Source organism: Asterias amurensis, chromosome 4 (assembly GCF_032118995.1).
Source record: "Asterias amurensis chromosome 4, ASM3211899v1".
In the NCBI taxonomy this organism is placed as follows: Eukaryota; Metazoa; Echinodermata; class Asteroidea; order Forcipulatida; family Asteriidae; genus Asterias; species Asterias amurensis.
This window is the reverse complement of record NC_092651.1, coordinates 2,170,352-2,184,891: the sequence shown is the minus strand read 5'-3', so window position 1 is coordinate 2,184,891 and position 14,540 is coordinate 2,170,352. Positions and strand designations below refer to the sequence as shown.

Sequence of the window (14,540 nt, the reverse complement as noted above, 5' to 3'; positions counted from 1 at the left end):
TTCCATATAGCACCCTTCTGGTATGACAACCGACTTCACAGTATATCCTTCCCTATCTCTCAACCCTAGCAGTCCTTGCCCCCCTCGCTCAGGGTAAACAAAGCGGCTCCCAAACCATACTGGTGTCTTTCCCAGTAATTAATGCCTTGTTTCGTAATATTGCGAGGGGCCGGGATCGAACTCGGGACCAGTGGCTCATACCAATCCGGAATTCAGAGACAGTACCAGCGCCTAACGAATCGCCCTAGCACGTTGGTGCTTGCCAGATCCGATTTTAATTCTTATAAGGCAAAATAAATCCACGTGCATTGTGGGACGGTCGTTTGATCACTTGGACGTGAACAACAGACCATAACAGACTTAAATTATTCTCTGATAGAAGCACTACCGCACTAGCTCAGTGAGTTAAGGTGCAGTAGATGTCATACTTCAGACGTCATGTCCGAGTTCGAATGCCGGCCTCGACACAAAAGGTTAGATTTTTATTTTAAATTACAGTAATTTTTTTTTACTTGAAATAAATCAACAAATTTACCACCAAAATAGCCATACTGGAGAAGAAAAAATACTTCAAAATGGACAAGAGTTTTTAAAAGATTTCAAGGTTTAGTACTAATTTGTTGAACTGAAGTAGGCCTATTTATTGTTGAAGTAATTTTTTTTCCAGAATTGTTTAGCTTGTCCATGGTCTTATTTCTTGCAAACTAAATATTGTTTTAAAAGCAAATAAAATGTCTGTCCACGCACTTATGTCTACACAAATATGACTTTAAGTTTTTACTTAAGGATTTGATTCTCTAATATCATGTCTTTTGAGGCAAGTTTCAAACATTAATACAAAATGTTAACCACCAGCACCCGTGGCGCAATGGGGGTGAGAGCGGTACCAGAACCCTAGCCCCACCCACCCCAAAGAGATCATAAACCGCCTCAAAATGAATGGTTCAATACTTAGCCCCACCCCGTGAGTTATGTTTTTGCCCCTACTTGCACCCCCTTCAGATTGGAAATGTTTGGTTACGTCAGTGACCACCACTAAGCTAAAAAGTTACCTCCTGTTCCTTAGCATGCTTAGCGAGGAAACTAACCTAAGGACAAAACTGCTTTACTCTAAACAAGACCAGCATCTGACGTTAGGTACTTGTTGTTTTTAGCGCTACCAAGATACACACTTATAGATAAACACTCTAGGGTCACTTTGAAAAGCTCGGCTTTCTTTCGGTAAGTTTGAAAACGTGCACATTCGGTACAAAATTCCAATAAGATAAGAGGGGCTATAGTTGGAACCCAAGCCTTGGTTACGGAAAGGACATACAAAAGAAAAACAGAGGGCGCCCTTAATTGTTGCTGTTAACCGAGCGCGCGCACATGTCTACAAATTGAATTTGATTCACGTACCTGATGTACTCCAGTTGCTCTCTTCCACTTGACCTTCCTTGCCTCACACTGAGATATAAACATCTGGTTTTATGTTCACATTTCTTCTCCTCCCAGTTGAACACTTCTTCAGCTCGGAAAGTCATGCATTCTGTACGAAAATTAACAGACAGGATGCAGGCACGTTGTGTTTACAATGTGGCCATAGAACGCTGGGTCTGGTCCCTACACATGTGTGATGGGAAAGGGTCTAAATGACAATGAAGGGGGGCAAGCTATAGACATGTAGGAATCTATGGTAATACTTTACTTTGACGAATTTTGAAACCCATTCCCCAAGTTGATGATTAGCAAGTTTCATTTAAATAGCATACAGTGTATACATTAAATCGTTGTAATATATAAGTGATATTTTTCAGATTTGACTTAGTCCTTGTTTAAATAAAAACACACAAACAGGCTGACTTAGTTGTGTATTCTAGTCATCAATAACGTACAGTTAAATCTATAGTCAAGTTGTAGTGATGAATTATATTGAGTGTTCTTGGAACAATCGAAATATTTAAAGGTTTTAAAATTCAACTGATCCTTTTTGCTTCCTCTGTGCATGCTCGACGAAAAAAAAATGTCTCTTGCATTTTTTCCCAGACGGCGTTTCTACTCCTCCCCAATGACCGAAACAAAAGCGAGAACGAAACGTCAAAACCCAGAACCAGTCAAAAAACACCAACAATCTCAACAACCAAACAATAGAGTAGTAAAAAAGAACTAAGTATAATGAAATTTTAACTAAGAAGTAAAACAAGATCAACAATAAAGATCAACAAAAACGGAATAACAAAAGGGGCTTAGCTTGCCACTACTGGTCAACAGAAAATAACCACGGCGGGAAAACAAAAACCACTTTGTGTCATTCTTATTTATTTGTAACTCAATCATTTCGGCACAGCAATAAGTTATCGCTACTTCAAACAAGCTGGTAAAGAAACCCAACAGGGTTAAATAAAAGAAAACTGTTGAATAAATGAACTTTGTTTGTTTAAATTGAGACCAACCTGAGAATGTTTATACAGACATCTTGACATTATTGACTTTGCTGCAACAGTCGGGTCCCCGACGCCCACAGTGACAATGACAGTTCTTATGCTGATTTCATTAAGTCTGGTTTGCCTTGTTATTGGTATACTGTGGTTTGAATTAAAGACAAATAAAACCGTTGTGTCATGATGGATTGCTTATTGATTGCAGCGACATTAAAACTGTAGTACAATTAATTCAAAAGTGAGCAAGGCACAACAAAATGAGCTAAGAACAGAAAAGTATTGTTTAGCAAAAAAATATCACCAGCCAAAGTTATATTAGAAATAGGTTTAGACAGACTTTTGCCCCACTCAATTTATGCCTAGCAAACAATTTTGTCTAACAGTTTTTCTGCTCAACAGCTTTATGAAGTTGGGCCCTGAAGGTAACATTAACACCAGTGATTAACACCAGCAACGAAACTTTGTGGATTTTTGGCTGGTAACCAGTTTCTGTTAAGCAAGCTTTTTCTGTGCTTGGCAACTGTTCATGCTAACAGGCTTAAGGCAATTGGTTCAAGATCTATCCTCAATAGATTTGGAATAAGCCAGAGATGAAGTCGGAGAACATTCAGGCTAAAAAAGGCCCTTTTTAGAACAGCTACAATACACAAACAATTGTTACCTAGTGTGTAAATAAATCAACATTTAATTACTTCACACCCTCAAAATGTTCATTAAAAACTTAAACACGCCTTTCAAATAATACATAAATATTAGCATACATTAAGACTGATTATGTACAAGGTTTTTAAAGGAAGGGGGGTAGTCAAATCTTCCAGATTTCATGAAACATTTGGTTATTTGAAGAATACATTCATTCCAATCTTCTAGTATTAAAGAAACATATCATAAAGGGATGGTGCATCATTGGTTATTGGAAGAGTACATTCATTCCAATCCTCTAGTATTAAAGAAACATATCATAAAAGGATGGTACATCATTGGTTATTGGAAGAGTACATCCATTCCAATCTTCTAGTATTCAAGAAACATATAAGTTATAAGAATTCTCAAAATATAGGTCTTTATTATTCACACCGAAACTAGGGTTAAATTTTAGATGGGCACAAAGGGGTGCACAATGCCCTGCACATCAACAAATATTACAGCACTGTGCTATAATGCAAAACATTATTGATCATCAGCTGCCTTAAATTTACATATATTTGTCAATTAACTTTATTCTCATGATCAAACACTGCTTGTATAATATTATTTTGTTCTTTATAAAGTCACCTTTGGATCAATAACTGTTTGAATTTCAACATTCTAAAAGTTGCCCTTTTAGCCCAATTCACCTGATGTCATCATCACAATAATATTGGTTGTGCCTTTTTGTTGTCAATGTTCCTGTTTGTTACACAATACGCTGTGCACTTTAGGCAATGAGGCCTTTACAGTCTTACCATAACTTGTATGTGCAATTTGATTCCCAAAAGCAAGGGTGAGTGTAGCCCTGGCGGTCTTACACTTTTGTATTGTACTACAGTGACGTCCTGGATATCAGGGTACATTTCTGGGGCAGAAAATGTTCACAGCTTCATAACTCAAATCTTACCTGCAGGAAGCCAATTTCAAAAGATTCACATTCCATATTTTTCTGCGGTGGGTTTTGATCCCAATGTATTTTCACAAATCCGTCATTTTCATGAAATAATGCAGCTCCCAACGTTAAGGAATCCCATTTTTGTTCGTACACTCACAGTCTGCTGGTGTATGCAATTGACGCAGAGCAGCATGACGCGCATATATTGCGTTCTGTTGCGTGTTAATGCTGTGCAGTCAAGATACGGTGACCACAGATACAGAATTAAAATAATAAGATCGGCCGCACGTACATACGCAGGTTCTGGCATGGGACCGCCGTTGGCCTATCTACCGTGTTCATTTTATGTGCGTTGCCGGCAGCACGCGACTTGTTGCCGTCAGCACTTGACATTTAGCGCGTCCAAACCTACCTCCTGTGTTCATTTTATGTGCGTCGCCTTTCGAACGTGACTTTTTTATCGCGTCCATGTCGAACCAAAACTTTTTCTAGACAGGCAATGGCGCATGTGTACGCGCGGCTGATCTAGTTATTCTATTCTATATCTATGCGGTGACCAAGAATTCATGTGTCTCTTCTTGCGTCTTGCACGGAATGTATATGCGTACGCACAGCAGCAAACAACACTGTGAGAGAGTTCGATCAAACAGGAATTTCTTAGCGTTGGCAGCTGCATTATTTCACAAAAATGCCGGATTTGTGAGAAATATATGAGGACCAAAACCCACCACAGAAAAATGTATGCCGCCATGGAATGTGAATCTGTTGAAATTAGTGGCTTAATGCAGGTAAGATTTTACTTATGAGGCCTTGAAAATTTTCCACCCCCAAAATAAGACTCCGTATCTGTGTACAGAGGAAGAGTCCTATAAATAGGGCTAGGGTGAGTGCTGCAGACAGCAGCTGCATGTGGCATACATGGGATCAACACTCAATACTCATTATTAAATACTCACTGCTTCACTGCTACCGTAATATCAGAGGTGTCTGCATCATCCACTTTGGTTGAGATAATTAGGATCCTGTTACTGCAGTGGCCTTCTCAGCTACAGCAGTTTTCTGAGCGATGGCTGTGGAGTACTTTGGGGTCCATGGTACGCCTTCACTGCTACTGTAATATCAGAGGTGTCTGCATCATCAACTTTGGTTGCGATAGTTAGGATCCTGTTACTGCAGTGGCCTTCTCAGCTACAGCAGTTTTCTGAGCGATGGCTGTGGAGTACTTTGGGGTCCATGGTACGCCTTCACTGCTACTGTAATATCAGAGGTGTCTGCATCATCAACTTTGGTTGCGATAGTTAGGATCCTGTTACTGCAGTGGCCTTCTCAGCTACAGCAGTTTTCTGAGCAATGGCTGTGGAGTACTTTGGGGTCCATGGTACGCCTTCACTGCTACTGTAATATCAGAGATGTCTGCATCATTGACCTCAGATGAGATTGTTGAGATTTCAAATCCAATTCCAGCAGCACAAACTCAGTTATTGGTTGATGCATGAACAGCTTCATCAGGATTCCAGTTTGAGACTCAAACCCTGATGCTCTCCTCTCTCTTAAACTGCAGCAATGATCTCAGCAATCTCGTTGGACTTCTGGCGGGAGTTGCAACCAATGAGTACCCCTGGCACCACAGTCCACAGCCTGCTTGGTTCCCTGATGACCATACTTAGTGTGGTGATTTATCTCATTCTTGATACTATCAGTTTCTCTGTCAACCTGTGAAGATAGAGAAGCATTTATATTAATATTAATATTAAAGTCTTATATAGCGCACGTATCTACCAACAAGGATTTCAAGGCGCCTGTGATATACATTTTAAGAGAAAGATAGGTTTTGAAGTTATGAATTCTGAGACCCAATTATGTAGCACATTATAAGGGTTTACAAGGTGCTACACGGCATACAGCAGCCACAGCCATGAACACCGGGGTGAACCCCGTCTCTCTTTGACAAGTGCACAGAGTTCTTTTATGTGACGTTAAACAACACACTTGACCAACGGCATGACGTCCCATCTGAAGGACGAAGCAATGGTTTAATGACTTGCTTGAGGACACTAGTGTTACGACAGGGACTCGAACCCACACTATGTTGATCAGAAACAACAGAGTTTGAATTCGGTGCTCTAAACCCTTCGGCCACGACACCTCCATGGACTAAGAGCTAGCTCAAAAACTAAACATTTAAAAATTCTAAAGATTCAACTTTGTACCGTAATAGAAAAGACGATAGTTTTAATTTAAAAGTTTTGTGTATTCATTCTTGTTGTGATAAGAAAACAAGTATGACATTAAGTAGGATTTGAAACTTTGCACAGTGGAAACACAATATAGTGAATGGTTTGCAGTAACACCATGTAATGATAATATCTAAATTAACAAACTGGTCGAAACTTTGAGTTGAAACCACAGGTTCTTTTCAGGACCACCCCAACTTATTTAAAGATTCTCATTACATGGTGTTATTGCAAACCTTTACTATCTCAGTATGACATTGCAACTGTCACAAGATCGTACCGCATTATATGACCTTGTCTCAACGATGCAATAAATCCATAGTTATTGTGTATTCTTTTCTACAGAATTAAATTTTTTTCCACAAAATGAGCAATAATTGTGGATGTATTTACCTCATCAATTGTGACATGCAGCTTTGTCTCCACACCACCAAATTGTTATATACTTCATCATCAGTCCGGTAGTTCACATCCTTCTTCTCGCTGATGGTATGATGCATTGACATTAACTGTTGGGGGTCAAGAAGTTTGGGAATGAGGTTAGACTAGTAGACTAGAATGATAAGTTGGTTCAATATAGTTTGACAACAAGAATCAAAAACAGGGACAGATTGTGATACAAGCGTGAACAGCGAAGAACAAAAGAGGTCCACATAATGTATAGCATTGCAGCTACACGGACTTTCAAATGTCAACACAGTAATCTTTACAATGTTGTAGAATATGATTTTTTTTAAATTAGAACAAAGCGACATCCAATGAGTGTGTGCACCACAAAGTTAAGACCAAATGCCACCTTTTGTTACATAAAGAATTATCATTATCCACAGTTAACCACTATTCAAACTTGCTTCTTGTCACTGGGTGAGCTCATTGGCCTAGCAGTTAAGATCTACTCTAGAATGAGGAAGGAGGACTACCATCTCAACTGCCTCAGTATTTCGATATGATTCAAACTTGCTCCTTGACACAGGGTGAGCTCATTGCCTTAGCGGTTAATACCTACTCTAGTATGAGGAAGGTGGACTACCGTCTCAACTGCCTCAGTATTTTAATATGATTCCAACTTGCTTCTTGTCACTGGGTGAGCTCATTAGCCTAGCAGTTAAGATCTACTCTAGCATGAGGAACGTGGACTACCATCTCAACTGCCTCACTATTTTAATATAATTCAAACTTGCTTCTTGTCACTGGGTGAGCTCATTGGCCTAGCAGTTAAGATCTACTCTAGAATGAGGAACGTGGACTACCATCTCAACTGCCTCACTATTTTAATATGATTCAAACTTGCTTCTTGTCACTGGGTGAGCTCATTAGCCTAGCAGTTAAGATCTACTCTAGCATGAGGAACGTGGACTACCATCTCAACTGCCTCACTATTTTAATATGATTCAAACTTGCTTCTTGTCACTGGGTGAGCTGATTGGCCTAGCAGTTAAGATCTACTCTAGAATGAGGAACGTGGACTACCATCTCAACTGCCTCACTATTTTAATATGATTCAAACTTGCTTCTTGTCACTGGGTGAGCTCATTGGCCTAGCAGTTAAGATCTACTCTAGAATGAGGAACGTGGACTACCATCTCAACTGCCTCACTATTTTAATATGATTCAAACTTGCTTCTTGTCACTGGGTGAGCTCATTGGCCTAGCAATTAAGATCTACTCTAGAATGAGGAAGGTGGACTACCATCTCAACTGCCTCACTATTTTAATATGATTCAAACTTGTTTCTTGTCACTGGGTGAGTTGATTGGCATAGCAGTTAAGATCTTTCCATTAAGATCTATGCTTAAAGAATATTAGTAAGCAACACTCTCAGCAGCAGAATGTTATTTGACAGTGGATTTGTCTGCAATCATATTTCTTGACTCTAAGACACACCACATGGTTCCTCTCATCTCATACCTGATTACTTTGGTTTAGTTCCAGCAGTGACATCATCTGCTTCAGCTTTAGACTCCCACACTCCTCATCTTAAAGACACTGAACTAGACTTGAGTTCTCCTTCTGTAAAGAACAAAGATGAGAAAGAGGGTAGATGATGTGAAAGTGAAATCCAGTAGAATTCCAACCAATGATGATCCTTACACCATGTTCAGAATCTCATTCATGAGAACAACTTCTGTCTGAGGTTCATTTTTCTCTCCACCTAGGACTCTTAAAGCAGTGAGTAAACAGTGCTTATCACACATCAATGAAAGGGTCAAACTAAAATAGATTATTCGTTATCCCAGCCTGGCTATCATGAGCAGCGCTGTATTAATACTTCTCATCACTAAACCCAAGGAAGGGATGAGCTGCAAAACATCAATGAATGGCTACATTTGAATGGTTTACAGTGTAATTTCGATTCAACAAGCTTAAATTTTAGCTCGATCTGATAAACGGTTTTCGCACTACGACACACTTGGCTTCGACCAAAATGCGAAGGACTCTGATATTCAACGGTTAACACTGGGTCAAATTGTTTGAAATTGGCATCTTTAGAAAGATAATTGCATAAACGTTCCAAATCTGCCATTACTTTCTCCGTGTTATAAACATCTAAAGGAATTATTTCCAATGGTGTTTGTACTTTTTAACAAGACAACAAATATAAGTAGGTAACCATTCTCACTGTATAACTTGATTTGTTTTGAGCTTCTTCAAGATCCATAAAGTAACTTCAACTATTCCTAAACATTTTTAAAACAACTATTCTTAAACATTTTTAAAACAAGGAATTTTCTCTTAGCTCAGAGCAGTTCGTACAAGACAGTCAAAATGAGGGAGAAAGAAATTGAAAAATAAATCTCCACTTGACAGAAACAATAATAGAGTAAGAATCATCTCAAGTTTTATTAACAATGTCAAAAGTTGAATATACATGTACTTTGCTTTAGAGATCGAGTAGCATTAATCCAAGCAACTTTTCATAAGCAATAATCCACTGCAATGTCTTAATATACAGATCAAACTTACTCAAACTAAGTCAAACTAAGGGAGCGTCTCAAAAGTCGGAACGGTAGGAACGTTCTTTTTGGATCGCAAGAGTATCCCCGCCGCTTTTGTCCGTTCCACAGGACCGGTCTTTTGGAACGCTCCGCGTATACTTTGTCATGATGTTGCGATCCTTCGGGCATATGCCTGCAGGAACGTTCTTTTGCGCTAGGAACGTGCCCGACTTTTGAGACGCTCCCTAAACTACTTTTTGTATTCACTATGAACAGCGTTAACCAGTCTTGATTATCAAGTAAAATGTACTCCCAATATTGGTCAAAAAGCAAACTCATACAGTATTTGTCTTTAAAAACACACCTGCCTTTAAAGGCAGTGGACACTATTGGTAATTACTCAAAATAATTATTGGCATAAAACCTTTCTTGGTGACGAGTAATTTGTAGAGGTTGATGGTAAAACACATTGTGAGAAACGGCTCTGACATCTGAAGTGCCAAAGTTTTTGAGAAAGAAGTAATTTTCCACGAATTTGATTTTGAGACCTTAGATTTAGAACTTGAGGTCTCCAAATCAAACATCTAAATGCACACAGCTTCGTGCGACAAGAGTTAATTTTCTTTCATTATTATCTCGCAATTGAGCTCAAGTTTTCACAGGTTTGTTATGTTATGCATATGTTGAGAAACACCAACTGTGAAGGCTAGTCTTAGGCAATTACCAATAGTGTTCACTGCCTTTAAAGGAACACATTGCCTTGGACCGGTCGAGTTGGTCTATAAACACAAATTTGTCTCGAAATTGCATGGTTCTCCTTTTACCTCTTGACTAACACGGTCGGCCATTTATGGGAGTCAAACTTGGCCGACCGTGTTAGTTTGCAAAGCAAAAGGAAAACCACGCAATTTCGAGGCAAATTTGTGTGGATCATTGTATTCTACTTATATAACATCTTTCTAACCATATGCATTTTATAACAAACGGTTACAAATGTTTTTTATAGACCAACTCTCCGATCCAAGGCAACGTATTCCTTTAACATAAGAGCAAATCCCGGTAGTTGGAAGTATCAGCAATAAAATTACTTCTAACAAATACAAAAGTCTTGATTATGCAATGAAACTAAAGTAAACTCTGAACTTTTCAAAATTTAAAGTTATGAATTCTGAGAATGTAGCACCTTGAAGGTTTACAAGGGGGTACGATGCATAAAGCAGCCACAGCCAGGAACACCAGGCAAGCCCCTTCTTGTTTTGATAAGTGCACTGGGATCTTTTACATGCATTATACAACACATTGGACCAATGGCTTTACATGTACGTCCCATCCCAAGGTTGCTTAAGGATACAAGAGTCATGACTGGGGGATTTGAACCAACACTCTGCTGATCACACACACCAGAGTTTGAATTCTTTGCTCTTAACCACTTGGCCAAGACACTTCTACAGAAAACAATCTTGATTATACAATGAAACTAAAGTTAACTCCTCTGTTATAGGTAAATACCAAACTCCTATAATTGATGTATAAGTGTTTGTATTTATATGACTTGATCATAATGTACACCTGGACACATTTGGTAAATTGTCAAAGACCAGTATTCTAAATTGGTGTATCCCAACACATGCATAACATAAAAAAACCTGTGCAAACTTGGGCTCAATTGGTCACATAATTGCAATAAAAAAAAATTAAATAAAAAACACCCTCTTTGCACCAATTTGTGATCTTCTAGATGCGTAATAAAAGGCTTCAGACATGACGTTTTTTTATTAAAGTAAAAAATTACCCGATTCTTAAAAAGCATTTTCTTTCAAAGGGGAGCTGTTTCTCATTGTTTCTTCAAAACTAGATTTTGAATCTCAAAATCAAGCATCTGAAAGCACAAAACTTCGTGTGACAAGAGTGTTTTTTTTTCTTTCATTTTTTATCTCACAACTTCGACAACTAATTGGGCTCAAATTTTCACAAGTCTGCTATTATATGCATAAATTGAGATACACTAGTAGAGAAGACTGGTCTTTGACAAATTATTACCAATAGTGTCCAGTGCCTTAAATTGTAAAAACATCAAATGAATCAACTCAAATTAATTCCAGTGAAAGCCTGCATGTCCATTCACATGGCCAAACATTTGTAGGTGCCCTAAGAAAATAAAGATACTTAAACACTACTAGAGTTCACTACGTTTAGGTTTGAATAAGAAAATTGCGTGGATGTTTTACTGATGTTATGAATCAATTAAACTAAATGTGAGCTTCTAATTTAAACTGATAAAATTATTGTTCGAATTAAGAAATGAATAACACACATCTCTTTTCAATTCTAGATTGTTTTTTATTGAGCTGTATCGACAGACTTCGGTCATTACATGCAATGTACATGTTGTACTTGTAGCATTTGTTTCTCTTACCAGTATCATCATAATCAGAAAACATTACACCTTGTTATAAATCTTCACTGATTTACAGTCTGCCACTGCAAGCTGCTGACCATCTGATGTCAATGAGATTCCACATGGAAGGTACACACCCTGAGCAATACAGCTGAGAAATCTACCCTGAGTGTCATACTGATGAATATGACCAGTGCCAAACCCATTCCACACTGCAATGTAGATAGCTGAGCTGTCACAGCATACACCATTGCAGGATTCAACTTGTCCACTATTGATCTTTGGATTGATGCTGAATAGTGTAGTACCATCGATTCCGACAATGTCTACTTGTTGTCTGTCCCCACCACTGACTACAACTCTGTCCTTGTTGTCAATGGCCAAGTATAAAGGTGGTGTCTGAACTGAAACAGTGTCAATGAGTGAACCATCACTGGATCTGTGTTTAGTTATAACTGACCTCATCACATCCCCGACCATGATTGTATCCTTTAAGATTGCTACACTGCGGAGGTGTACTGATGTCTTGCCCACTTCACTATGAGGCACTGTGTGGAATTCAAACATCTTGTTGCCTTTCCTATTGTACATCTTGACAGAGTTGGTCTCATCTACAATCACTAACTGATTCTTGAATGCAGCAACAGCCAATGGACCTGAAAAACAAATGAATAAATGGATAGGACTCAATACAATGATAATTAGTTCGCAAATTACTTTCAATCTGTTTAATTTTATGATTGTGAAAAATGCAAAAGATATGTTTGCTTTATTAAAATTTGTCCTATATTAGAAAAGTCTGTATTACTTTGCTAATAACTCACAAAGCACCTACGTGCAACTTTGAAATACAGTAGGACAATAAACAGTAATCTGTTCATACTAGCAAGGTGACTACTATCAAGAGAACTTTGGTTTTGAAGATAGTCTCGTTGACTCTTATTTTCAGTCTTTACTTAAAAATTGCATTAATTGTTATTTGTTCATTCATTTAGAAATAGAAACTCTTTATTGATGGTGTTGAATAGAAGAATGTAAATCTTCAGAATGACAGTAGATAGAGTGGATTCAGTGATCGTGTAGAAAGTATGTATAACAACAGCACTAGAGCCTGCAAGGTCATTTAATCAATCTCAACATTGGAACTGATTTAAAACAAAATAAAATGAACCCAGGCAATACATGGCGGAGTGAACAAAAAACTGAGATATTATAATTGTTTGAATTATAAATATAAAAAAAAACATTTAAAACCCATGTGGGGGACAAATGTCAGCATGACAATGACCAAAGGGGCCTTGCAACCAAACAGGTCCCTCACTGCAGGGTTTTAATGACTAACTTGAATTGATAAGTTTGATTAAACTTTTTCAGATTTGGTTTCAGTTTTGGACAGTAGTGACTTATTTTCACGAAATATTGTTCGACTGACAACTAATCAACTGCAGCTTTTATAACTGTTTGAACTGAGAGTTACAGCATAAATACACCTCTAACTAAAGAATTAAATTGTAAAGGACTTACGTTGTGGTAGTTTGATAGTTTTCTTCTGGTGTCCCTTAGTGTCGTAGATTACCACTCTGCTATTCCCGTAGTTTGCCACTGCCATCCCATCCCCAGGTAAACAGGCGTCAATATCCACAGCCCCACCGATTCCTTTATCATACTCCAAACAAAGCTCCCACCTTGGCTCCTTCATAATCAGATTGCCAAGGGAGATGTCACAAACCCTTGGAGTGAATCTCAGATGGGAAAGGGTCAGATCTATCTTGGGTTGATTTTGATCTCTGAGTTCCTTCAAGTCCTGACTGATAGTAGAATAGACTGCAAGGAAGTCAGGAGCTAATGAATTCTTGCTGACATCTTTGGCAGTCTGCAGTGATTGCTGTATTTGCTGCAAGTTCACACTCACTGCTTGCTCAAATTCCTCGAATTTCTTGTTCCGATCTTTAAGGATGGTTTTTATTTCATCCATGATGCGACTCTCTTGAGCTGTTACCTCAGCCCTGATCTCATCAGCTCTGTTCTTCAAGTCTGCCATGGTTCTCTTAACTGCAATGTTTAGGTTGTCTTTCATTGTTGAGGCAGTTGCTTGAGATTGTTCAAGCTTCTTCATGGTTTCTTCAAGGGGAGTAAAGAGTTGAGCCAATGACTGTTTGTATGTGGATGAGGCTTGGTTGCAGTCAATATACTCATGTTGTGGTTTACAGTGATCTATGACAGTACAAACTTGGCAAATCGTCACATCACATGTTGTACAGTAGAACCACATCACTTCACCTTCATGAGTTTGGCATTCTGGACGGCGTTTTGGTTTTCTATCTTTGCTTGCAATCTTCCCATCACTAATGTCTTTCAAAGTGTTTACTGTGTGGCTTTTCTGGTGCACTTTGTAGCAGTTTGCACAAAATATCGCAGGGCAGTCAAAACAGAAATGAGTTGCCTCATTTTTGTCCTTACATAGTTTACAAACCCACTGGTTGTCTTCAGATAAGCTGACCTGCTCCAGTTGATCTGCAAGACAAGTTATGTTGAAGTTAGTCTTGAGAGCTTGAACATCTTTCTGATGAAGTTGTGTCTTTTTTCGACACACGGGACAAATAAGCATCATAGCATCTTTGTAGTTGGTAGACTGGTGTTTCTGCAAACAGGTTTTACAGAAGCTGTGCAGACAGTCAAGAACTCTGGGATCATTATATTGCTCATAGCAAACACCACACTCCAGATGATTCTGGACAATTTTCTGAAGAGCTGAAACCTTTGGTGGGTTTGACGAAGCCATTTTATCTGAAAACAGGGACAAAGGAGCAAAACATTACTTTTAAATAAGATCAAGCATTCAGTTTATTAGAACCACTTTTAGTACACGTCTTTAAACTTATAGATCATGGCATCAATACAAATAACACACTTGTACTCAGCAGTTTGAATTTCTAAAGAAAAGTACTTCACCATTCACCAATGTGT

General features: G+C 38.5%; 1 protein-coding gene across 3 annotated transcripts in view; it reads right to left on the bottom strand.

The window, feature by feature from the left end:
- Positions 1–2,290: 2,290 nt before the first annotated feature.
- The window catches only part of LOC139936069 (E3 ubiquitin-protein ligase TRIM56-like), a 29,616-nt gene continuing 17,366 nt past the window's right edge, over positions 2,291–14,540 (bottom strand). For 2 of the 3 annotated variants that reach the window (XR_011785889.1, XR_011785890.1), the window contains exons 4-6: positions 8,148–8,249; positions 6,633–6,748; positions 2,291–5,718 (exon numbers count right to left, since the gene is read on the bottom strand). Coding sequence is in view for 1 of the 3 variants with exons in the window: in XM_071930794.1 (XP_071786895.1) it covers positions 11,616–12,229; positions 13,098–14,355 (1,872 nt within the window). In the remaining 2 variants the exon portion in view is untranslated. Of the gene's footprint in view, positions 5,719–6,632; positions 6,749–8,147; positions 8,250–9,118; positions 12,230–13,097; positions 14,361–14,540 lie in introns of those variants that run through there. The other variant, XM_071930794.1, reaches the window with a different exon arrangement.